This window comes from Hylobates moloch, unplaced genomic scaffold (assembly GCF_009828535.3).
Source record: "Hylobates moloch isolate HMO894 unplaced genomic scaffold, HMol_V3 SCAFFOLD_21, whole genome shotgun sequence".
Classification (NCBI taxonomy): Eukaryota; Metazoa; Chordata; class Mammalia; order Primates; family Hylobatidae; genus Hylobates; species Hylobates moloch.
In genome coordinates, this window is record NW_026652296.1 from 26,116,056 (window position 1) to 26,141,535 (window position 25,480).

The following is a 25,480-nucleotide window of genomic DNA, read 5'->3' on the forward strand; positions in this document are numbered from 1 at the left end:
ATATATATACACATATATATATTTCAGTGGGTTTTTAGTATATTCATAGTAGTACAACCATCACCACAATCTATTTACTTTTTTTTTTTTGAGATGAAGTCTTGCTTTTGTCGCCCAGGCTGGAGTGCAGTGGCACGATCTCGACTCACTGCAAACTCCACCTCCCGGGTTCAAGTGATTCTCCTGCCTCAGCCTCCTGAGTAGCTGGGACTACAGGCACCCGCCACCACGCCCTGCTAACTTTTGTATTTTTAGTAGAGACGGGGTTTCACCATGTTGGCCAGGCTGGTCTTGAACTCATGACCTCAAGTGATCTGCCCACCTCAGCCTTCCAAAGTGCTAGGATTACAGGCATGAGCCACTGCACCCAGCACCACAATCTAATTTTGAAACATTTTCATCTCCCCCGAAAGAAACTCTGTACCTATTTATTTATTTATTTATTTATGACAGAGTTTCACTCTTGCTGCCCAGCCTGGAGTGCAATGGTGCAATCTTGGCTCACTGCAACCTCTGCCTCCCGGGTTCAAGCGATTCTCCTGCCTCAGCCTCCCAAGTAGCTGGGACTACAGGCATGCACCACCACGCCTGGCTAATTTTTTGTATTTTAGTGGAGACGGGGTTTCACCATGTTGGTCAGACTGGTCTGGAACTCCTGACCTCAGGTGATCCACCCACCTCGGCCTCCCAAAGTGCTGGGATTACAGGTGTGAGCCACTGCACCCAGCTGAAACTCCGTACCTATTGGCAGTCATTTCCCATTCCCTACTCCCCCAGTCACCACCCCCAGCCCTAGGCAAGCACTAATCTACTTTCTGCCTCTATAAATTTGACTCTTCTGGACATTTCTCTTTTTTTTAATATTTTTTGAGGAAGAGTCTCACTGTCACCCAGGCTGGAGGGCAGTGGCCACAAATATGGCTCACTGCAGCCTTGACCTCCTAGGCTCAAGTGATCCTCCTGTCTCAGCCTCCTGAGTAGCTAGGACCACAGGTGCCTGCCACCATTCCTGGCTAATGTTTTACTTTTTTTTTTTTTCTGAGGTGGAGTCTTGCTCTGTTGCCCAGGCTGGAGTGCAGTGGCGTAGTCTTGCTCACTGCAACCTCCGTCTCCTGGGTTCAAAGCAATTCTTCCCCCTCAGTCTCCTGAGTAGCTGGGATTACAGGCACATGCCACCACACCTGGCTAATTTTTGTATTTTTAGTAGAGATGTGGTTTTGCCATGTTGGCTAGGCTGATCTCGAACTCCTGACCTCAGGCGACGCACCCACCTTGGCCTCCCAAAGTGCTGGGATTATAGGCATGAGCTACCGTGCCCGGCCATGTTTTACTTTTTTATAGAGACGGAGTCTCCCTATATTGCTCAGGCTAGTATCAAACTTCGGGGCTCAAGCAAGCCTCCTGCCTCAGTTTCTCAAAGTGCTGGGATTACAGGTTTGAGTCACCACGCCCACCCATTGACATTTAATATAAATGGAATTACATAGCATGTGGTCTTTTGTGACTGGCTTATTTCATTTAGCATAATGTCTTCAAGGTTTATCTATGTTGTAGCATGGATAAGTACTTCATTTTTTTTTATTGTCCAGTTATATTCCATTGTAGGTATACCATATCTTGCTTATCCATTCATTTGGGTTATTTCCACTTCTTGGTTTTATGAATGAGCTATGAACATTTGTTCATAATTTTTTTGTGGACATACGTTTACATTTCTCTCAGATATATAGCTAGGTGTTGAGTTGGTGGGTCATAAGGCAATTCTGTTTAACATCTTGATGAAATACCAACCTGTTTTCCAAAGTGGATACAATATTTTATGTTCCCACCTGCCATGTATAAAAGCTCTGATTTCTCCACTTCCTTGTCAACACTTGTTACTATCAGTTTTATTTTTATTTTATTTTTTGAGACAGAGTCTCGCTCTGTCACCCAGGCTGGAGTGCAGTGGCGTGATCGTGGCTCACTGAAACCTCCGCCCCCCCCCCCAGGTTCAAGGAATTCTCCTGCGTCAGCCTCCCTAGTAGCTGGGCTTACAGGCGTGTGCTACCATGCCTAGCTAATTTTTGTATTTTTAGTAGAGACGGGGTTTTGACATGTTGGCCAGGCTGGTCTTGAACTCCTGACCTCAAGTGAACTGCCCGCCTTGGCCTCCCAAAGTGCTGGGATTACAGGCATGAGCCATCGCGCCTGGCCTACTGTCAGTCTTTTATTATAGCTATCCTACTGAGTTTGAAATGGTATCTCATTGTGGTTTTGATATGCATTTCCCTAATAACTAATAATGTCGAGCATCTTTTTACATGCTTATTGGCCATTTGTGTATCTTCTTTGGTGATATGTCTATTCAATTCCTTTCCCCATTTGGGTATTTGTCTTTTATTATTGTCTTTTTATTACTGAGTTGTAACAGTTCTTTAAACATTCTGGATAAGTCCCTACTCAAATATATAATTTGTAGATAATTTTCTCCCGTTCTGTGGGGTTTTTTTTTTTCTTTTTGAAGGGGTCTCACTCTGTTGCCCAGGCTGGAGTACAGTGGCACGATCTTGGCTCACTGCAACCTCCACCTCCTAGGCTCAAGCAGTCCTCCCACCTCAGCCTCCCAAGTAGCTGGGACTACAGGTGCATGCCATCATGCCTGGCTCATTTTTGTATTTTTTTTTTTAATACAGATGGAGTTTTGCCATGTTGCCCAGGCTGGTCTCCAAATCCTGAGCTCAAGCAATCCACCCGCCTTGGTCTCTCAAAGTGTTGGGATTACAGGTGTCAACCACTGTGCCTGGCTTTTTATTTTTTTAAATTTTTTGTAGAGATGGGGGTCTTATCATGTTGCTCAGGCTGGTCTTGAACTCCTGGGCTCAAGTAATCCTCCCACCTCAGCCTCCCAAAGTGCTGGGATTACAGGCCTGAGCCAGTTTTCATTTCTCTTTTTTTATTTTTTATTTTTCTTTGAGATGGAGTCTCACTCTGTTGCCCAGGCTGGAGTACAGTGGCATGATCTCAGCTCACCGCAACCTCCACCCCCCAGGTTCAAGTGATTCTCCCACCTCAGCCTCCCAGGTAGCTGGGATTACAGTGCCTGCCACTGCGACTGGCTAACTTTTGTATTTTTAATAGAGATGGGGGTTTCGCCATCTTGGCCAGGCTGGTCTTGAACTCCTGACCTTGTGATCCACCAACCTTGGCCTTCCAAAGTGCTGGGATTACAGGCGTGAGCCACCGAAAAAGTCTTTAAAATTTTTTTTTTTTTTTTTTTTTTTGAGACAGAGTCCTGCTCTGGTGCCCAGGCTGGAGTGCAGTGGCACCATCTTGGCTCAATGCAACATTAGCTCCTGGATTCAAGCAATTCTCCTGTCTCAGCCTCCCGATAGCTGGGATTGCAGGTGCCCGCCACCGTTCCTGGCTAACTTTTATATTTTTAGTAGAGATGGTAGAGATGGGGTTTCACCGTGTTGGCCAGGCTGGTCTCAAATTCCTGACCTCAAGTGATCTGCCCGCCTCAGCCTCCGAAAGTCTTGGGATTACAGACATGAGCCACCGCGCCCAGCAGTTTTCATTTCTTGATGGTGTCCTTTGGAGCACAGTTTTTAATTTTGATAAAGCCCAATTTACTTATTTCTCCTTTTGTTGCCTGTGCTTTTGGTGTTGTTATTTTTTTTTTTTTTTTTATTTTTTTGAGACGGAGTCTCGCTCTGTCACCCAGGCTGGAGTGCAGTGGCGCAATCTCGGCTCACTGCAAGCTCCGCCTCCCGGGTTCACGCCATTCTCCTGCCTCAGCCTCTCCGAGTAGCTGGGACTACAGGCGCCCGCCACCACGCCCGGCTAATTTTTTGTATTTTTAGTAGAGACGGGGTTTCACCGTGGTCTCGATCTCCTGACCTCATGATCCGCCTGCCTCGGCCTCCCAAAGTGCTAGGATTACAAGCGTGAGCCACCGCGCCCGGCCTGGTGTTGTTATCTAAGAAACCATTGCCTAATTAAAGGTCATAAAGGTTTACTCCTATGTTTTCTTCTATGAGTTTTATAATTCTAGCTTCTGTATTTGGGGCTTGCGTTTTTTTATTGAGAACCACTAGTTTTATTCATACTTCATGCACACTCATTTTGAGAACCACTGGTGTGGGTCACATCTTCTGTCTACAATGGCTAATCACTGTTTTTCCCAAAGACAATCCTCACCCTAAGATAAATTTTTAAATCATCTGTTAGAATGATTTAAATAATATAACAGCTAAGTAACCTTTACTGAGCACTGGGTATATGCTAAGCATTTTACATTGTATAACCTTGATCAGTCTTCACTGTGAGGTGTTACAATTACTTCCACGTTTTATGATATAATACACTTCACTATAAGATGATGCAATACATACATCTCCTTTTATGAAAAAGGGGACACCAAAACCTACATCTTTAAGAAGGAAGGCTGTGCAGACTAAATAAGCTCATGTGTGTTAAGCATATGGTACACTGCTTGGCACAGAGCAGGGGCTCAATTTCTTCATGATCCCCTCCCCCAAAGGAGACCCTGACCCTTTCACTGGTCCAGAAAGCTATCAGCCCCAGGGCTGATTTTTGCATTCTTTTAGAATCCCACTCCCCTTTTCTTCTTTTTCTTTTCTTTTTTTTTTTTTCGAGACAGTCTTGCTTTGTCGCCCAGGCTGGAGTGCAGTGGTGCAATCTCGGCTCACTGCAACCTCCGATCCTCGGGTTGAAGTGACTCTCCTGTCTCAGCCTCCTAGGTAGCTGGGATTACAGTTGCCCGCCACCTCGCCCAGCTAAATTTTTTGTATTTTTAGTAGAGACGGGGTTTCACCATGTTGGCCAGGCTGGTCTTGAACTCCTGACCTCAGGTGATCTGCCTGCCTCGGCCTCCCAACATGCTGGGATTACAGGTGTGAGCCACTGCGCCCGGCCATTTTTTTTTTCTTTTTTCTTTTTTTTTTTTTTTTGAGGCAAGGTCTTGCTTTGTCATACAGGCCGGAGAGCAGCCGCGTGATCTTGGCTTACTGCAGCTTCAACCTCCCAGAGTCAAGTGATTCTCCCACCTCAGCCTTCCCAGTAGCTGAGACTACAGGCATGCGCCACCATGCCTGGGTAATTCTTATGTTTTTTGTAGAGACAGGTGTTACCCAGGCTGGTCTCAAACTCCTGGGCTCAAGCAATCCTCCTGCCATGGCCTCCCAAAGTGCTGGGATTACAGGCGTGAGCCACTGTGCCTGGCCCACTCCCCCCCTTTCTTTCTCTCATTATGGTTTGTGATTTTTTTTTTTTTTTTTTTTGAGATGGAGTCTTGCTCTGTCGCCCAGGCTGGAGTTATGGTTTGTGATTTTACTTATGTTATTCTTTAACTATTTTATCTCTTCAACTGCTTTCCAAGTTAATAAGGGCAAAGGCAGATGGTGCCATTTTGTCACTGCAATATTCCCCAACACCCAATAGAGGGCTTGTGGGAACATAGAGATGTTTGAAAAATGTACACCTGTTCACATCATTTCTGGTTTAAAATTCTCCAGTGGCATACGGATTGCACTTCGAATAAAGCCCAAATTCTCAACCATGGCCAATAGGTCCCTACCTGATTGCCCCCCCATCTCTCCATCCACAGCTTCTATTCTCTCCACTTGAGCCATACTTGTTTTCTTTCTGATCCTCAAATATACCTTGCTCTTTCCCCACTCAGTCCATTCCTTCTGCTTGGAAGCTCTTATTAATTTCTCATCCTTTAGGTCTCAGCTCAAATATCACCTCTTTGTAGTCTTCCCTGATCACCTTGTCTAGTGTTACCACCCTTATTATTACACCAGCAGTTATTTTCAATCATACACTGTTTCGTTTTCTTTCTTTCCCTCCCTCCCTCCCTCTCTTTCTTTTTTTGAGAAAGAGTCTGGCTCTGTCGCCCAGGCTGGAGTGCAATGGCGCTATTTTGGCTTGCTGTAGCCTCCGCCTCCCAGGTTCAAGTGATTCTCTTGCCTCAGCCTCCTGAGTAGCTGGGACTACAGGCACAGGCCACCATGCCTGGCTAATTTTTGTAATTTTAATAGAGACGGGGTTTCACCATGTTGGGCAGGCTGGTTTCGAACTCCTGACCTCAAGTGATGGGGCCACTTCGGCCTTCCAAAGTGCTGGGATTACAGGAGTGAGCCACCGCGTCCAGCCTGTTTCATTTTCTTCACAAATGTGAAATTTCCTTGCACATTTAATATTATTATTGCTAATATTTAAGCACTTACTATACATTAATTAATGAAGTGTGCTGCTTAATGCTTATTAATGGGTCCTCCAAACCCCAAACCCCTGATTTGTAGTGTTTGCTGATTCCTGTGGTATAAACACTCATATTGGGAGGGATTTTCAATCTATCAACCTGAGGAAACTGAACACCACCATTTGGGAAGAGAAAGATGTAGTATTTGCCGTACTGATACAGCAGTGGTAAATAATCTCAAAAGCACATATAAAACAAAAGTATAGTAAAATAATTTAGAAAGTGAAGTGTTGAATATGTATTCCGTTGTTTTCAATATAAGTTATTTAACTGTAGGTTTATATGTCTTAATTTTCAAAAATGGCTGCGTTTAAAAGCAACTGGCAAAATTTCTAAGCCTTCCGGCCAGGCACGATGACACAAGCCTCTAATCCCAGCGCTTTGGGAGGTCGAGGCAGGTGGATCGCCTGAAGTCTGGAGTTCGAGACCAGCCTGACCAACATGGAGAAACCCTGTCTCTACTAAAATTACAAAAAATTAGCCGGGCATGGTGGCACATGCCTGTAATCCCAGCAACTCGGGAGGCTGAGGCAGGAGAATCGCTTAAGCCTGGGAGGCGGAGGTTGCAGTGAGCTGAGATCGCGCCATTGCACTCCAACCTGGGCAATAAGAGCAAAACTCCGTTTCCAAAAAAAAAAAAAAAAAAAAATTTCTAAGCCTTCCTCAACTGTCCCTAGTGAGCCTATAATCAGCACATTTTTCAGCACAGAAGGGTTAAGCAACTTGTTGAAGGTCGCAGAGCTAATAAATCAGTCTACTACTCCAAAACATATCCGTAGAACCTAACATAGTGCCTGGAAAATAGTTGGCGTTTAACAAACAACTGTCAGAATAAATTTTTTTAAAAATACACATTTAACACTCTTTAAAAAACATAAAAAGTACCAGCCTGGGCAACATGGCGAAACCCCATCTCTACTCAAAAGTACAAAAATTTAGCCGGGTGTGGTGGCGCGCACTTGTGGTCCCCGCTACTCTGGAGCCCGGGAGGTCCAGGCTGCAGTGAGCTGACATTGCGCCACTGCACTCCAGCCTGGGCGACGGCACTGAGACCCTATCTCAAAAACAAAAAACCACCAAACATAAAAGATAAACATTTTGGGCAGGGCGCGGTAGCTCACGCCTGTAATCCCAGCATTTTGGGAGGCCGAGGCAGGCGGATCACCTGAGGTCAGAAGTTCGAGACTAGCCTGGCCCACATGGTGAAACCCCATCTCTACTAAAAATACAAAAAAAAAAAAAAAAAATTAGCTGCGCGTGGTGGTGGGCGCCTGTAATCCTAACTACCAAGGAGGCGGAGTTTGCAGTGAGCCGAGAACGCGCCACTGAACTCCAGCCTGGACGGCAGAGCGAGACTCCGTCTCAAAAAAAAATAAAAATAAAAATAAAAATTTTGGCATTGAAAACACACATGCAAGAGTGAATTTAACATCTGTTTAATAGTCTTTCACAATCCCAGGAAGGAGACTACTTCCGCTTCTACTTTCTGCAGCGTTTCAGCCCCGCTATAGCGGCGCGGTTTCACAATGCACCTGCGATCGGAGAAGGTTTCGCCCCACCTTCTGCACACGCAGCTTGAGGCGCCCGCTTTCCGTCGCTCCGGCCTGCCTCGCCGCAAGGCTTTCTGGGAGCCGTAGTCCCCACGTCTGGCCGCTCCGGCGCCAGCGGCGGCGCGCGCCCTCCCGCGGAACTACAGAGTGTGGCGCGCAGGGCGCGAGGCTCTTCCGCCTCGCATTCCCTCCCGGCCAGCGCGCCCGCCCCAGTTATCATGGCGGCTCCCTTGGCCCTGGTGCTTGTGGTGGCTGTGACAGTGCGGGCGGCCTTGTTCCGCTCCAGTCTGGCCGAGTTCATTTCCGAGCGGGTGGAGGTGGTGTCACCACTGAGCTCTTGGAAGAGAGGTGAGGCCACTGGCTCTAGCAGACGGTCAGGCCCCGCCTGCCCTCCCGCGGCCTCTGTGAATGGGAGGCGGGGGCAGTGACCGCCAGCGCGCGGTTCCTAGAGAACTGACCCTCTCGTGGGGTCCTCGGAGAGGGCGGGGCCTGAGGGCGGGGCTGGTGAGGGGAGGGGGCTTGGGGGCCGGGGCGTGGGGACCGTGTCGTGAGGTTTGGGCCCTGGGGGCCGGACCACCTAGTGGTGGGGATCTGAGGGGGCGTGTCCCATTCAGCGTCCTGAGCCGAGGAGTGTGGTCTGTGGAAGGGTTGGAATAAGAGGAGGAGGTGCTTGTGGAGCGCGGCTTGCAGAGGAGTTTGGGATTTGGGGCGGGGTCGCGAGGGGTGCTCCCTGGGGTAAAAGGTGATATGTGAGGGGGTCCAGGATGAGGGGACCAATTTTGCTTAAGCGAGGAGAGTGCGTGTGCTTTAGACGTCTTTTCTCAGTCTGGGACTTGCAGGGCAATTTTTGTTACTGTTCCTTACTAAGTTCTTCATCAAACCTTGTTTTATACTAACGCCTACAGGGAGAAACCGAAGTTGGGCTGAAGTAGCTGCACAGGCTAGTGAGGGAGACAAATTGTTATAATAATTTATGAAAAGTATACTTTCTGTGTCCACTCAGTTCCTTCCTTAGTATTCTGACCCTGAATAAACTATCCCCTACCTTTCCAGTTTTCCAGAATGTGGGATTTGAGCTGACTCTTGAAGGATGTAGGGTTTTGAAAGGGAGATTAGAGAAAAGGAGAGTTCCAGGTAGCAGAAAGTAAATAGGATGAAGAAACGTTAAAGGATGTGAAATGTCCAAAGTAGGGGAGTAATGGGGTGGAAGCTAGGTTTAGGCCAGAGTTTGATGATTAAAAAAAAAAACAAGCAACTTTTTTTTTTACTGAAGTACAATATACATACAATGCATATTAAGTAAGTGTAGAGTTCAATGAATTTTTACAAACTGTATTCACTCATGTAGCCAGCACCTAGTTCAAGAAACAGTATCAGTACCCCAGAAGTCCCCTTTGTGTCCTTTAAATGCTAAAGTTTTTTTTGTTTTTGTTTTTTGTTTAGAGACAGGGTCTTGCTATGTTGCCCAGACTGGTCTGGAACTCCTGCACTCAAGCAGTCTCACTTGGCCTCCCAAAGTGCTGGGATTTCAGGCATGAGCCATGGCACCTGGCCAAGGCTAACGTTTTGATGTTATCTCATAGAAATGTTGGTATGGGGAACGGCATAATGAATGGGTGTTTTATGAATAGAGTTAAGGTTTCTAAAAATGGTAACATGTACCTTTTCTCATTTAGTTCTTACATTTATTTCTATGTGATAGATGGTGTTATTTTCCACCTTTTACAGATGAGGGAACTGAAATATAGAGAAGTTAATTTGCTCAGGTTTCCTAGTTGGGGAATGATAATAAAGATAGTAGTAATTCACATCTGGGATTGTAAGTAATTCATGTCTGAAATTGTTACCTCTGCATATTATTTTTCTGTTGAACTGAATCGAAGCCATTTGGTTCCTGTTTTCTTCTGGATAACTGAAAACCTGAGGCAGTATTAGGCCCTTCTTCCTCTACACCCTATTAAGAGCATTTCTTATCTCATAATTACTTGTTTATATCTGGTTTTTCCCACATTTTCTCTCTTTTTTTTGAGATGGAGTTTCACTCTTGTTGCCCTGGCTGGAGTGCAATGGTGCAATCTCGGCTCACCATAACCTCCGCTTCCTGGGTTCAAGCGATTCTTGTGCCTCAGCCTCCTGGGCAGCTGGGATTACAGGCATGCACCACCATGCCTGGCTAATTTTGTATTTTTAGTAGAGACAGGGTTTCTCCATGTTGGTCAGGCTGGTCTTGAACTCCCGAACTCAGTGATCTGCCTGCCTTGGCCTCCCAAAGTGCTGGGATTACAGGTGTGAGCCACCATGCCCCGCCTCTTTTTTTTTTTTTTTTTTTCAAGAGACAGGGTCTCACTCTGACACTCAGGCTGGAGTGCAGTGATAACGGCTCTCTGCAGCCTTGACTTCTCGGTCTCAGGAGATCCTCCCTCCTCAGCCTCCAAGTAGCTGGTAGCTGGGACTACAGGCATGTATGTACCACCAACCCCACTTGTTATTATTACTTTTTTGGGGGAAAAGTTTTCAATTAGCAATAATCGCGCCTTGGATAGACCTCATTGGCTACGATACTGCCACTGCGCAAAGCTATTACTTTTTTCTGTATTTTTTTGCAGAGATGGGGTTTCACCATGTTGCTTAGGCTGGTCTCAAACTCCTGGGCTCAAGTGATCTGCCCATCTCGGCCTCCCAAAGTGCTGGGATTACAGGCATAAGCTACCACACCTGGCCTTTTCCACTATATTATGAGCTCCTGGAAGGACTCTGTTTTATTCATTCCTGAATTCTTTTATGTCTGGCATAGAGTAGGTGTGTAGTTACTGTTGAATAAATGTGGAAGAGAAGAAAGCATAGTATCTGGTTACTTACAGGAGGTTACTTACAGGATAGACAGGTGAAGGATCCAAAGATGAGACAATGTTGTTTGGTAATTAAGAGTGCAGGGTCTGGAATCTCAGAAAAGGTTTGACTCTTTCTCTAGCTCTGCAACTTATAAGCTGTATGAATTCTTTTTTTTTTTTTTGAGACAGAATTTTGCTTTTGTCGCCCATGCTGGAGTGCAATGGCGCAATCTCGGCTCACTGCAACCTCCGCCTCCCAGGTTCAAGCTATTATCTCGTCTCAGCCTCTTGGGTAGCTGGGATTACAGGTGCCTGCCGCCATGCCCAGCTAATTTTTATATTTTCAGTAGAGACGAGTTTCACCATGTTGGCCAGTCTGGTCTTAAACTCCTGACCTCAGGTGAGCCACCCGCCTTGACCTCCGAAAGTGCTGGGATTACAGGCATGAGCCTGCACCAGGCTTTTTTTGTTGTTGTTATTTTTGAGATGGAGTCTCGGTCTGTCGCCCAGGCTGGAGTGTAGTGGTGTGATCTCGGCTCACTGCAACCTCCGCCTCCCAGGTTCAAGCGATTCTTCTGCCTCAGCCTCCCAAGTAGCTGGGACTACAGGCACATGCCACCATGCCTGGCTAATTTTTGTATTTTTAGTAGACATGGGGTTTCACCATATTGGCCAGGCTGGTCTCAATCTCCTGACCTCGTGATCCGCCTGCCTCGGCCTCCCAAAGTGCTGGGGTTACAGGCATGAGCCACCACTCCCGGCCAAGCTGTATGAATTCTAACGTCAATGTTTCCATCTGTAAAATAGGAAATTATGTATCCCGTTCAATGAGATAATCCATGTCAAAGCTCAACACAATAATGAAAGCCAAAAAGGTGAATTCTAAGGTTTTGAGTTGAGATATTAGGAAAAATAGTGCTGACATGGGCTGAAATAGATGAATCAGAAAGGACATAGTAGTAGTGTTTCATGTGTGTATAATGTGATAGTACAATACTTACAGGTTTAGGTCTGGAGCTTGAGGCCAGTGTCAGGACTAGAAAGAGAGAGAGATTTGTTAACCATCCATCATCTGGATCTGACTAAGTCAGCATGATTATTTGTACCATTTGGGAGGGAAGGTATAACATCTGTAAGCATTACTTTTCTTCAAAGTGTACCTTAAATGGGATATTTTTTAAAGCAGCTGATTGTATAAACCCTAAAAGACAGGCATTTAAAAATAGTAAAGTAGGACTTCTGGTTTCACATGACATTTTAAATTTTTTTTTTTTTTTTGAGATGTAGTCTCGCTCTGTCACCCAGGCTGGAGTGCAGTGGTGCCATCTCAGCTCACTGCAAGCTCTGCGTCCTGGGTTCATGCCATTCTCCTGCCTCAGCCTCCTGAGTAGCTGGGACTACAGGCACCCACCACCACGCCCGGTTAATTTTTTGTATTTTTAGTAGAGACAGGGTTTCACCGTGTTAGCCAGGATGGTCTCGATTTCCTGACCTCGTGATCTACCCGCCTCGGCCTTCCAAAGTGCTGGGATTACAGGCATGAGCCACCACGCCCAGCTGACATTTTAAATTTTTGAATGATCAGTTCTTTGGGTGAAGGGGCCCTGGATCCAAATCCAGATAGATTTTGATTGGCTATAGTATGGACTGAATTTTTTTTTTTTTTTTTTAAGAGACAGGGTCCCACTCTGTCTCCCAGGCTGGAGTGCAGCGGCATGATCATAATTCTCTGCAGCCTCATCCTTCTGGGCTCAAGAGATCCTCTTGACTCAGCCTCCCAAACAGCTGGGATTGGTGCATGCTCCCACACTTTGCTAATTGTTTTTTATTGTTTTTTGTGGAGATGGGGTCTCCATATATTGCCTAGGCTGGTCTTAAGCTCCTGGCCTCAAGCGATCCTTCTGCCTTGGCCTCCCAAAGAGCTGGGATTATAGGCATGAGCCACCATGCCTGGCCTCTTTTTTTTTTTTTGAATAAGTGCAACGAAAGCTCTGAAATTAAGTCGCATTGAACTGATTTGGGTCATATACCAATTCTTCAGTCAATTACTGTAGTCTGCCTGGGTCATGTATCTACCTCTTTGGAAAGGAGGCAGTCTCACCAAAAATGTAGACAAGGGGGGTATCCCATAGGAAAAATTAGGGTGCTGTTACCAAAAGAAGGGAAGATTGATCTCGGGCAGGCACAAATAACATCCATTTCAACAGGAAAAATGTCTTTTCTGTTACCTATTTCTACAAATCCTTCAGTTTATTTGATACTGTAACTAAAATACATATAAATTTCCAGGCTGGGTTTTATGGCTCATGCCTGTAATCCCAGCACTTTGGGAGGCCAAGGTGGGAGGATCACTTGAGCCCAGGAGTTTGAGACCAGCCTGGGCAACATGGCAAAACTCTGTCTCTACAAAAAAATACAAAAATTAGCTGGACATGGTTGGCCCATGCCTGTAGTCTCAGCTACTCGGGAGGCTAAGGCAGGAGGATCTCATGGGCCCAGGAGGCAGAGGTGGAGGCTGCAGTGAGCCGAGATCGTGCCACTGCACTCCATCCTAGGTGACAGAGTGAGACTCTGCCTTATAAAAAAGAAAACTTTTTTTTTTGAGAAGGAGTTTCACTCTTGTTGCCCTGGCTGGAGTGCAATGGCATGATCTCGGCTCACTGAAACCTCTGCCTCCCAGGTTCAAACGATTCTCGTCTTAGCCTCCTGAGTAGCTGAGATTACAGGTGTGAGCCACCACACCTGACTAATTTTGTATTTTTCGTAGAGGTAGGGTTTCACCACGTTGGTCAGTCTGGTCTCAAACTCCTGATCTCAGGTGATCCACCTGCCTTGGCCTCCCAAAGTGGTGGGATTACAGGCATGAGCCACTGCGCCCGGCCAAGAAATAAATTTTTAGGGAATGAATTTCCTGTTTGACAAAAGCAGGAGCTTCTAAAAAATTAGTAAGAAATGAACAGGCCGGGTGCGGTGGCTCACGCCTGTAATCCCAGCACTTGGGAGGCCGAGGTGGGTGGATCACCTGAGGTCAGGAGTTCAGGAGTAGCCTGACCGACATGGAGAAACCCTGTCTCTACTAAAAAAATACAAAATTAGCTGGGCGTGGTGGTGCATGACTATAATCTGAGCTACTTGGGAGGCTGAGGCAGGAGAATCACTTGAACCCAGGGGGTGGAGGTTGCAGTGAGCCGAGACCGCGCCATTGCACTCCAGCCTGGGCAACAGGAGCTAAACTCTGTCTCAAAAAAAAAAAAAAAAAAGAAAGAAATTAACAATGATATAATGCTTCTTACATGCCTGGTATTGTTCTAAGCACTTTAGGTGTGTTAATACACTAATTTGATCTTTAAAATGGCAAACAGTGTTATCAACACCATTTTATAGATGAGAAAATTGAGTCATGGAGAGATTAAGTCATTTGCCCAAGGTGACATAGCTAATAATGTTTTGTATGAAGAGCTAGCAATCTTCAGGTATGGCTGTTCCACCAGTATCATCTTGTTTAGATATCTGTCAGGAATAATGTAGAAACTTTCTGCCATTTTTAGTTTTTCCTGAGGCTTTCACCCAGAGATTGACAGTTAGTATAGGCTTAGCTTTTTGAGTTCCGGGTAGAGCCCAAGCTATTAGTACTTATCTAGAAACCCACCCCTACTACAGCTATGAGAATCAGGGTTGCTGGCCACGGTGGCTCAAGCCTATAATCCCAGCACTTTGGCAGGCTGAGGTGGGCAGATCTCTTGAGCTTAGGAGTTTGAGACCAGTCTGGATAACACGGTGAAACCCCACCTCTACAAAAAAGAAATACAATAATTAGCTGGGTATGGTGGCATGTGCCTGTAGTCCCAGCTACCTGGGAGACTGAGGTGAGAGGATGGCTTGAGCCTAGGAGGTGGAGGCTGCAGTGAGCCAAGATTGCACCACTGCACTCGAGCCTGGGTGACAGAATAAGACCTTGTCTCAAAAATAAAAGAATCAGGGTCAGGAAAAACACTTCTGATACCACTACTTAAAAAAGCCTTTATGGCCAGTGAGGTGGCTCACACCTGTAATCCCAGCACTTTGGGAGGCTAAGGTGGGTAAATTGCTTGAGCCTGAGTTCGAGACCAGCCTAGGCAACATGGTGAAACCTCGTATCTACTAAAAATACAAAAATTAGCCGGGTGTGGTGGCGGGAGCCTGTAGTCCCAGCTACTCAGGAGGCTGAGGCAGGAGAACCGCTTGAACTCAGGAGGCAGAGGTTGCAGTGAGCTGAGATCATGCCACCGCACTCCAGCCTGGGCAACAGAGCAAGACTTTGTCTCCAAAAAAAAAAAGCCGTTATTACAAAATTAAACAGAATTAGTAAGACACACATAACAATGTATTGCATGGTGAATTACTGTAAGGTGAACACTTTTGTAACTGTCATCCAAGTCAAGAATCAGAACTTTGCCACTCACTTCAGAAGCCCCCCTTCATCACAATCCCCTCACTCTTTTCATGAGTAATTATTATCCTGACTTTTATAAGTAATGACATCTTTGTATTTTTAAAAGTTTTATTACTCAAATGAACATCCCTAGTTCATTTGCCCTTAGTCTTAGTCTTGCCCCTAAAAAAAAGTTTTCGTTTGTCTTTTCAATCTCTGTTTATTTTTAGGGTCCCAGCCAGGTTCTCTTTCTTTTCCTCAGTATTTGTCTATTGAAGAATCCAGACAGATCTCCCATAGTTTGAATTTTCCTGATTATATATCATGGTACAATTTAACATATTCCTCTATCATCTATATTTCCTGCAAATAGGCAGCTGGATCCAGAGACTAGATACCACTGTTTTTTGTTTTTTACTTTTTTTTTTTTTTTTTCAGCCAGAGTCTGACTCTATTGCCCAGGCTGGAGTGCAGTGGTGTGATCTAGGCCTACTGCAACTTCCACCTCCTGGGTTCAAGCAATTCTCTTGCCTCAGCTTCCTGAGTAGCTGGGATTACAGGTGTGTGCCACCACACCCAGCTAATTTTTGTATTTTTGGTAGAGATAGGGTTTCACCATGTTGGTCAGGCTGATCTTTAACTCCTGACCTCAAGTGATCCACCTGCCTCTGCCTCCCAAAGTGCTGGGATTACAGGCATGAGTCACTGCGCCGGCCTGTTTTTTAGCTTTTTACTTGAAATCATTTTAAACTTGCAGGATACTTGGAAAAATATTGCAGAGAGATCTGTATACCTTCGTCCAGCTTTCCCAATGTTAATATCCTACATAGTCATAGTACAGTGATCAAAACTAAGATGGTAACATTGGTACAATACTATTAACTAAACCGTAGTTGTTAAGATTTTACCATTTTTGCTGGGCATAGTGGCTCATGCCTATAATCTCAGCACTTTGGGAGGCTGAGGCGAGGGGATGTCTTGAGTCCAGGAATTTATGACCAGTCTAGGCAACATAGGGAGACTCCCTCTCTACATAAAATTAAAAAAAAGTTAACTGGTTTGGTGGCGCACACCTGTGGTCCCAGCTACTTGGGAAGCTGAAGTGGGAGGATTGCTTGGGCCTGGGACGAGGAAGCTGCAGTGGTTGCAGTGAGCTATGATCATGCCACTGCACTGTAGCCTGGCACCAGAGCAAGACCCTGTGTAAAAAAAAAAAAAAGGTTTTACCATTGTTTACCTTTTTTTCACTAATTTTTTTTCTGTTCTATGATCTAATATTCCATATTGCATTTTTATTTTTATTTTATTTATTTATTTATTTGTTTATTTATTTTTTTGAGTCAGAGTCTCACTCTGTCGCCCAGGCTGGAGTGCAGTGGCACAATCTCGGTTCACTGTAAGCTCCGCCTTCCGGTTTCACGCCATTCTCCTGCCTCAGCCTCCTAAGGAGCTGGGACTACAGGCACCCGCCACCACGCCCAGCTAATTTCTTGTATTTTTAGTAGAGATAGGGTTTCACCGTGTTAGCCAGGATGGTTTTGATCTCTTGACTTCATGATCTGCCCACCTCGGCCTCCCAAAGTGCTGGGATTATAGGTGTGAGCCAGTGCGCCCGGCCCTTTTTTTTTTTTTTTTTTTTTTTTGAGACAGAGTCTTGCCCTTGTTGCCCAGGCTGGAGTGCAATGGCACGATCTCGGCTCACTGCAACCTCCACCTCCCAGATTCAAGAGATTCTCCTGCCTTAGCCTCCTGAGTAGCTGGGATTATAGGTCCCTACCACCATGCCAGCTAATCTTTGTATTTTTAGTGCAGACGGGGTTTCACCTTGTTGGCCAGGCTGGTATCGAATTCCTGACTTCAGGTGATCCACCTGCCTCGACCTCCCAAAATGCTGGGGATTACAGGCATGAGCCACCGCGCCTGGCCACATATTGCATTTAGTTGTTATATCTCCTTAGTTGTTTATCTGTGATAGTTCCTTAGCTTTTCCTTATCTTTTATGACCTTGACACTTTGAAGAGCTCTGGTCAGGTATTCTGTAGAATGTCCCTCAATTTGGGTTTGTCTAATGTTTTCTTGTGGTTTGATTGAGGTAATGGATTTTGGGGAAGAATACCCCTGAGGTGATATGGTCCTCTCAGTGCATTGGATCAGAGGTGCATATTGAAATGCCCTGATACTGGTGGTGTCAGCCATAATCCCTTGGTTAATGTAGTGTCTGCCAGATTTCTCCACCATAAAGTGACTGTTTCCCTTTGTAATTAATCAGCGTTTTAGGGGCTATTCTTTGGAGCTCTGCAAATATCCTGTTTTTAAATTTTTGCCTACTAATTTTTGCATTCGTAGGTTAATCTTACCTGCAGCAGTCATTACTCAGGTGTTCCAGTGGTGACTTTTCTTTTTCTCTCATTCATTTTTATTTAATAATTAAAATTCTTCTGTAAGGAAGAGTTGTCATTTCTTTGCATTTATTTAATTATTTATGTCAGTATAGATTTGGATATTTATTTTATACTCTGGACTCTGTATACGATATTCATTCTGTTTGGATTATTCTAGTTTTGGCCATTGGGACCACTTTCATCTTGACCCCTTTGTCCTTTTGCCATACCTCTATCTCACTTTTTTTTTTTTTTTTGAGACGGTGTCTTGCTGTCACCCAGGCTAGAGTGCAGTGGCGCGATCTTGGCTCACTGCAGGCTCCACCCCCTGGGGTTCACGCCATTCTCCTGCCTCAGCCTCCTGAGTAGCTGGGACTACAGGCAACCACCACCACGCCCGGTTAATTTTTTGTATTTTTAGTAGAGACGGGGTTTCACCGTGTTAGCCAGGATGGTCTCGATCTCCTGACCTTGTGATCCACCCGCCTCGGCCTCCCAAAGTGCTGGGATTACAGGCATGAGCCACCGCACCTGGCCTTCACTTTTTTTTTTTAAAAGCACTTTATTACATTCTAGAACTATAAGATGATACAGGTTTATCTTGCTTAGTTCAACCCTGGAATTGACCACTTCTTCAAGGGCCCTGGCTCCTTTTATTAGAGAATGTTGTTTAGAAACGAAGTTCTGAATGCTAGGTGTGTTCATTGCAGCTGGAGTGACACTGCTTCTTAGGCCCTCTCAGCTAGAAGTATAAGGATACTACTGCTTTTGAACAAGCTTATGTCATTGATATGGGAAACTGAAAAATAATATTTGTCTTATACAGGATGATATGCTTTTATTATCACCCATAGGAAAAGTATACCAAGGTAACTAAGAATTATTGGCCAGGCATAGTGACTCATGCCTGTAATCTTAGCACTTTGGGAGGCCAGGGTGGGTAGATCGCTTGAGGCTGGGAGTTTGAGACCAGCCTGAGCAACATAGCAAGACCCCATCTCTACAAAAAATAAGAATTAGTCAGGTGCAGTGGTGCACTCCAGTAGTCCCAGCTATGCAGGAGGCTGAGCTTGAGCCCGGGAGGTTAAGGCTGCAGTGAGCTGATTGTGCCACTGCATTCCAGCCTGGGCAAAAGATTAAGGCCCCTGTCTCTAAAAATAAATAAATAAATAAATAAATAAATAAATAAATAAATAAATAAATAAATAAAACAGCTTGCTTCATGGGTTAGTTATCAGTTAAGAGTTGAGAGGCTTTATCAAAAAATCAACTTACATTTTACAATAGTTGGCCATAATTATTTAGCTCTTATATTAGTTGTTAGATAATAGTCCCATGAAGTGAGAAATGTTATTTGGATGCTGTGGTGTATTTTCACAGGTTTTATTTTTGGAGGATACTCCAGGAAAAAGAAAGGCATAAAGTTGAGTTCTATGGGTACCTTTATTGACTTTTTGTTTTTTCCCCCTAATAGGCACTTTGTGAAACTGACTTTAAAGTGTTTTCAGCATGATATTACTGGAACTTTTGTTTTTTTTTTTTTGAGATGGAGTCTCGTTCTATCGCCCGGGCTGGAGTACAGTGGCACGATCTTGGCTCACTGCAACCTCCACATTCCGGGTTCAAGCAGTTCTCCTGTCTCAGCCTCCCGAGGAGCTGAGAGTACAAGTGCATGCCACCATGCCTGGCTAATTTTTATATTCTTAGTCGAGACGGGGTTTCACCGTATTGGTCAGGCTGGTTTTGAACTCCTGACCTCAGGTGATCCACCCACTTCGGCCTCCCAAAATATTGAGATTACAGGCATGAACTACTGTGCTCAGCCTACTGGAACATTTTTATATATATCAGAATTTGACAACCCTGATTATTCTTTTCTGTGGAGAGTAGATTCACTATTTTAAAGAGGATATTGGTACTCTTGTAGCTTAGATGTTTCCAAATGCACTGCAGACCAGGTCACAGTTTTTAGTCATGTGCACCAAAATTAGAAAAGTAAGGATAGTAATAAGTTTATCATTAAAGCTAAATGTATTCCATTAAAAATATTCTGGGCCAGGCGTGGTGGCTCCCGCCTGTAATCCCAGCACTTTGGGAGGCCGAGGCGGAGGGATCATGAAGTCAGGAGGGTGAGATCAGCCTGGCCAACATGGTGAAACCCCCGCCTCTACTAAAAATACAAAAAAATTAGCCGGACATGGTGATGTGCACCTGTAATCCCAGCTACTCGGGAGGCTGAGGCAGGAGAATTGCTTGAACCAGGGAGGTGAAGGTTGCAGTGAGCCAAGATCATGTCACTGCACTCTAGCCTGGGCGACAGAGTGAGACTCCATCCCAAAAACAAACAAACAGACAAAAAATATTCTGAGTTTATGTTCTTTCTATACTTTTTTTTTTTTGGGATGGGGTCTGGCTCTGTCGCCCAGGCTGGAGTGCAGTGGCACAATCACAGCTTCCTGCAGCCTTGAAGTCGGGCTCAGGTGATCCTGCCACCTCAGCCTGCTGAGTAGCTGCGGTCTCCACCATGCCTGGCTAATTTTTTGTATTTTTGGTAGAGACAGAGTTTCACCATGTTTCCAGGCCAGTCTCGAATTCCTGAGCTCAAGTGGTATACCCTCCTTGGCCTCTCAAAGTGCTGGAATTACAGGCATGAGCCACCATGCCCAGCCATATACTTTTTTTTATTGGTTTTTTATTTTTTATGCTTTGAGACGGAGTTTTACTTTTGTTGCCCAGGCTGGAGTGCAATGGCACAATCTCGTCTCACTGCAACCTCCACCTCCCAGGTTCAAGCGATTCTTCTACCTCAGCCTCCCAAGTAGCTTGGATTACAGGCACCCGCCACCATGCCCGGCTAATTTTTGTATTTTTAGTAGAGACAGGGTTTCACCATGTTGGCCAGGCTGGTCTTGAATGCTTGACCTCAGGTGATCCACCCACCTGGGCCTCCCAAAGTGCTGGGATTACAGGCATAAGCCACCGTGCCCGGCCAACTTTTTAATATTGTAGTAAATGGTAGGGTTTTTAAAAATGTTTTTACCGGCCTGGGCAATATAGCAAAAGCCCATTTCTACAAAAAAATTTAAAAATTAGCTGGGTGTGGTGGCATGCACCTGTAGTCCCAGCTACTTGGGAGGCTGAGGTGGGAGGATCACTTGAGCCTGGAAGGTTGAGGCTGCAATGAGCTATGATCAAGCATTACACTCTGGCCTGGGCAACAGAGTGAGTCTCAAAAAAGAAAGACAAAAAAATGTTTTACGTAATCTGACCCTTTGCCTAGATCAGTTATCAATTAAGTAATATGATGCCATATTTAATCATCAATATAGCAGAGCCATACTCCAGGCATTTGCCAGAGAATACACTAACAAATCCGCTGATATACAGTATCTAGCAAAAGCGTGTCTGAGATGAATTACATTTTAGGCAATTGCCTAAAAGGTGTGCAGTCTGTCCTCAAGCTGTGTCTCAAAAATTTCCATCTGGATTAAACCAGACAAGTGGAGAGTGATGTGCCTGGACAGCCTCATACTGGTGCCCTGTAGAGCTGCTTTTTCACTGCTCTGTGGTAGGATGCCATTGGCTAAGATTGAGAAATGCCTTGTGATTTGACCTGATGAATCATCTTCTTGGGTCTCCAGTAAAGCTGTTAGTGAAGGATTTAATAGCTGTTACACAGCAACCTCTTTATGCAGCTCCTTGAGATTTCTTTTGGTCGCAGTATAAGGACCAGTTACAATGGTCTTGAGCAATATACTTTGTTTTATTTTATGGCCACCATGAATTATAAAATTGATGAGGTTTCCTTTTTTAGGGTAGTCCTATAAAGTTTAAAGTCGTAATTATAGCCTACTCCTTACAAATATGTAGTGGTCTTTTTTCTTTTCTTTTCTTTCTGTTTTTGTTTATTTGATACAGGGTTTCCCTCTGTCACCCAGGCTGGAGTGCAGTAGCATGATCATGACTCGCTGCAGCTTTGACCTCCTGGGCTCAACTGATCTTCCCACTTCAGCCTCCCAAGTAGCTGGGACCACAGGCACACACCATGCCCCAGCTAATTTTTGTTTTTTTATAGAGAGGGGGTCTCCTTATGTTGCCCAGGCTGATCTTGAACTCCTTGAACCCCTGCCTACCTATTTTTTAATAGGTAACTCAGCCACATGATTCAAAAATAAAAAGTAGCTGGGTGCAGTGGCTCACGCCTGTAATCCCACCACTTTGGAAGGTCAAGGTGGGAAGATTGCTTGAGCCCAGGAGTTCAAGACCAGCCTGAGCAACATGGCAAGACACTGTCTCTACCAAAAAAAAGTTTAGCTGGATGTGGTGGTGTTGGCCTGTGTTCTCAGCTACTTGGGAGGCTGAGGTGGGATGATCGCTTGTGCCCAGGAAGTTGAGGCTGCAGTGAGCCATGTTTGTACTCCTGTACTCCAGTCTGGATGACAGAGCGAGACACTGTCTCCAAAAAAAAAACCAAAAACTATTTTTTTGAATAATTATAAAATAATACATCCTTATTGCTAAAGATTCAGAAAATGAAGATGAAAAAATCAAGCATCTTCTGTAATCTTATCACCTACAAATGGTCATTGTGAACATTTAAATATTTATTTTTCCAGGCATTTCTCATTGAGTACATGTTCATTCTCTCTTTCAAATAATTAAATGAATGCTTATAAAAGTTTAAGATTAAACTCTACAAACAAACCTATTTAAAAATGTGCAATTTTGAAAAGCTGAGGCAGGCAGATCACTTGAGGTCAGGAGTTCGAGACTAGCCTGGCCAACATAGTAAAACCCCGACTCCACTAAAAATATAAAAATTAGTTGGTCTGGTGGCAGGCACCTGTAATCCTAGCTACTGGGTGGCTGAGGCAGGAGAATTGCTTGAACCCAGGAGGCAGAGGTTGCAGTGAGCTGAGATCACGCCACTGCATTCCAGCCTGGGTGACAGACCGAGACTCTGTCTCAAAAAAAAAGGGGGGGGGGGCGGGCAAAGGGCTGGGCATGGTGGCTCACACCTGTAATTCCAGCACCACTGTAATTCCAGCACTTTGGGAGGCTGAGGCGGGAAGATTGCTTGAGCCCAGGAGTTTGAGACCAGCCTGAGTAACATGGTGAAACCCCATCTCTACAAAAAATACAAATATTAACCAAGCATGGTGATGCACACCTGAAGTCCCAACTGCTCGAGAGGCTGAGATGGAAGGATTGATTGAGCCTGAGAGGTCAAGGCTGCAGTGAGCCCTGATTATGCCACTGTACTTCAACCTGGGCAATAGAGCAAGACCCTGTTTTGGAAAAACAGTTGGTGGGGGGCAAAGGACATGAACAGACACGTCTCAAAAGAAGACATACATGTGGCCAACAAGCATACGAAAAAAATGCTCAACATAATTAGTCATTAGAGAAATGCAAATCAAAACCACAGTGAGATACTATCTCAAAACCACAATGAGATATTATCTCATACCAGTCAGAATGACCATTATTAAAAAGTCAAAAAATAATAGATGCTGGCAAGGTTGTGGAGAAAAGGAAACACTTATACATGGCTGGTGGGAATATAAATTAATTCAGCCACTGTGGAAAGCAGTTTGAAGATTTCTCAAAGATCCTAAAACAGAACTGCCATTCGACCCAGCAGTCCCATTACTAGATGTATACCTAAAGGAATAGAAATTGTTCTGCCCTAAAGATGCATGCATGTGTATGTTCATCACAGCGGTATTCACAATAGCAAAGACATGGAATTAACCTGAATGCCCATCAGTGGTGGACTGGATAAAGAAAATGTGGTACATATACACCATGGAACACTATGCAGCATAAAAAAAAAAAAAGAATGAGATCATGTTCTTTGCACCAACATGGATGGAGCTGGAGACATTATCCTAAGCAAATTAATGCAAAACAGAAAACCAAATACAGCATATTCTCACTTATAAGTGGAAGCTAAACACTGAGTACACATGGACACAAAGTAACAGTAGATACCTGGGCCTACTTGAGGGTGGAGGGTGGGAGGAGGGTGAAGATGGAAAAGCTACCTGTCAGGTGCTGTGCTTATTACCTGGGCAATGAGATTATCTGCACTCCAAACCTCTATGACATGCAATTTACCCATGTAACAAACCTGGACATGTACCCCCTAATCCCAAAAATATTTGCAAAGGAAAATAAATAAAAGCCAAGAGAAATTGCTAAAATAGTCATTTTAAAAAAATCACCAAAAAAACCTATTATATTTTATATGCTGTGTTTTGACCTACTTTTCATTTAAGAATATTTTATGGGCTGCTTTTCTTCAGTAAATATAGATCTCTAATATACTTTTTAATTTTAACTCTTAATTTTGAAATAATTTTAGATTTTCAAAAAAGTTGCAAGAGTTCCTGTTTACCTTTCATTCAGCTTTTTCTTTTTTTTTTTTTTTTTTTTTTTTTTGAGATGGAGTCTCGCTCTGTCGCCCAGGCTGGAGTGCAGTGGCGCAATCTCGGCTCACTGCAAGCTCCGCCTCCCGGGTTCACGCCATTCTCCTGCCTCAGCCTCTCCGAGTAGCTGGGACTACAGGCGCCCGCCACCACGCCCGGCTAATTTTTTGTATTTTTAGTAGAGACGGGGTTTCACCGTGGTCTCGATCTCCTGACCTCGTGATTCACCCGCCTCGGCCTCCCAAAGTGCTGGGATTACAAGCGTGAGCCACCGCGCCCGGCCTCATTCAGCTTTTTCTAATGTTAACATTCTATATCACCATAGTGCAATGACCTAAACCAGAAAATTAACATTGATACAATGCTATTAACTAATTACAGGCCTTATTAGAATTTTATCACTTTGCGCCACTAATGTCCATTTCTAGTCCAATATCCAACCTGTGATTCCACTTTGTACTTAGTTGTTTTGTCGCCTTAGTCTCTTCTAATCTGGGATACTTCCTCAGACTTAACATTTAAAATTTTTTAAATTTAATTTTTATGGGTACCTAGTAGTTGTACATAGGCTTAATATTTTTAAGAGTACTTGCCAGTTATTTTATGTCTCCATTTGGGTCTGCCTGATGTCTTCTCACAATTAGACTGAGGTTATGCTTTTTTGTTTGTTTGCTTTTTAAGAAGGAGTTTCACTCTGTTGCCCAGGCTAGAGTGCAGCGGCACAATCTTGGCTCACTGCAACCTCCGCCTCCCAGGTTCAAGCGATTCTTCTGCCTCACCCTCCCAAGTAGCTGGGATTACAGGTGCGTGCCACCATGCCTGGCTAATTTTTGTATTTTTAATGGAGACAGGGTTTTGCCATGTTGGCCAGGCTGGTCTTGAACTGACCTCAGGTGATCCACCTGCCTTGGCCTCCCAAAGTGCTGGGATTACAGGCATGAGCCACCGCCCATGTAAAATTATTATTTTTCCTCTTGCAAATATTCTGTTTCTCATATTTTTGCCTACTAATTTTAGCATCCATTAATGATTCTTGCCTTTTCTGATTATTACTGTGGATGGAGTATGCCAAGCGGTGATTTTCTATTTCTTTGTTCCTTCTGCATTTGATCCTTAGAATTCTCTGTAGGGAAAAGCTCTCCTTTCTCTTCCACTTATTTATTTATTATTTATAACACAGTATAATTTTAAGTATAAAGCATTCCATTATATAGAGATATATATTATATCATAATTCATTGAAATAAATCTTCATTAATGGACATTCAGATTATAATTGTTCAGTACTCTGAACACTGTAAGGAACATACCTCTTTGGGCACTTGTCAAGTTATTTCCGCAGGATAAACTGCCCTAAGAAGTATCATATCTGGGTCAGAAGGCACACACTTAAAAAGCACATATTGCCCTGTCGAAAAGTTAATACAAATGTCACTCAAATGAGCAGCATATGAGAGTGACTGCCCATTTCCTCACACTATGGCAACATTTCTCTAATTTTGCTTCTAATTTGTTATTGTGCTTTGGAATGGGGAAGATTAGGCATAAATGAGACATTTTTGGAGAGTTGGTAAGAGTTACAAGGAACTAGAAGGAAGCAGATAG

At 44.4% G+C, this 25,480-nt stretch overlaps 1 protein-coding gene and 1 non-coding gene across 3 annotated transcripts in view; one reads left to right on the plus strand and one right to left on the minus strand.

Moving 5' to 3' along the window:
• The first annotated feature begins 7,999 nt into the window (after positions 1 to 7,999).
• Positions 8,000 to 25,480, plus strand: part of PIGU (phosphatidylinositol glycan anchor biosynthesis class U) — a 114,452-nt gene continuing 96,971 nt past the window's right edge. Inside the window, exon 1 of one of the 2 annotated variants that reach the window (XM_058433014.1) lies at positions 8,000 to 8,169. In XM_058433014.1, coding sequence (XP_058288997.1) covers positions 8,040 to 8,169 — 130 coding nt within the window. In that variant the 5' untranslated portion in view covers positions 8,000 to 8,039. The remainder of the gene's footprint in view (positions 8,170 to 25,480) is intronic. The other variant, XM_032143274.2, reaches the window with a different exon arrangement.
• On the minus strand, positions 10,265 to 10,400 carry LOC116461585 (U4 spliceosomal RNA). Its single transcript, XR_004246117.1, has one exon. It is a non-coding gene; the product is annotated as a U4 spliceosomal RNA (small nuclear RNA).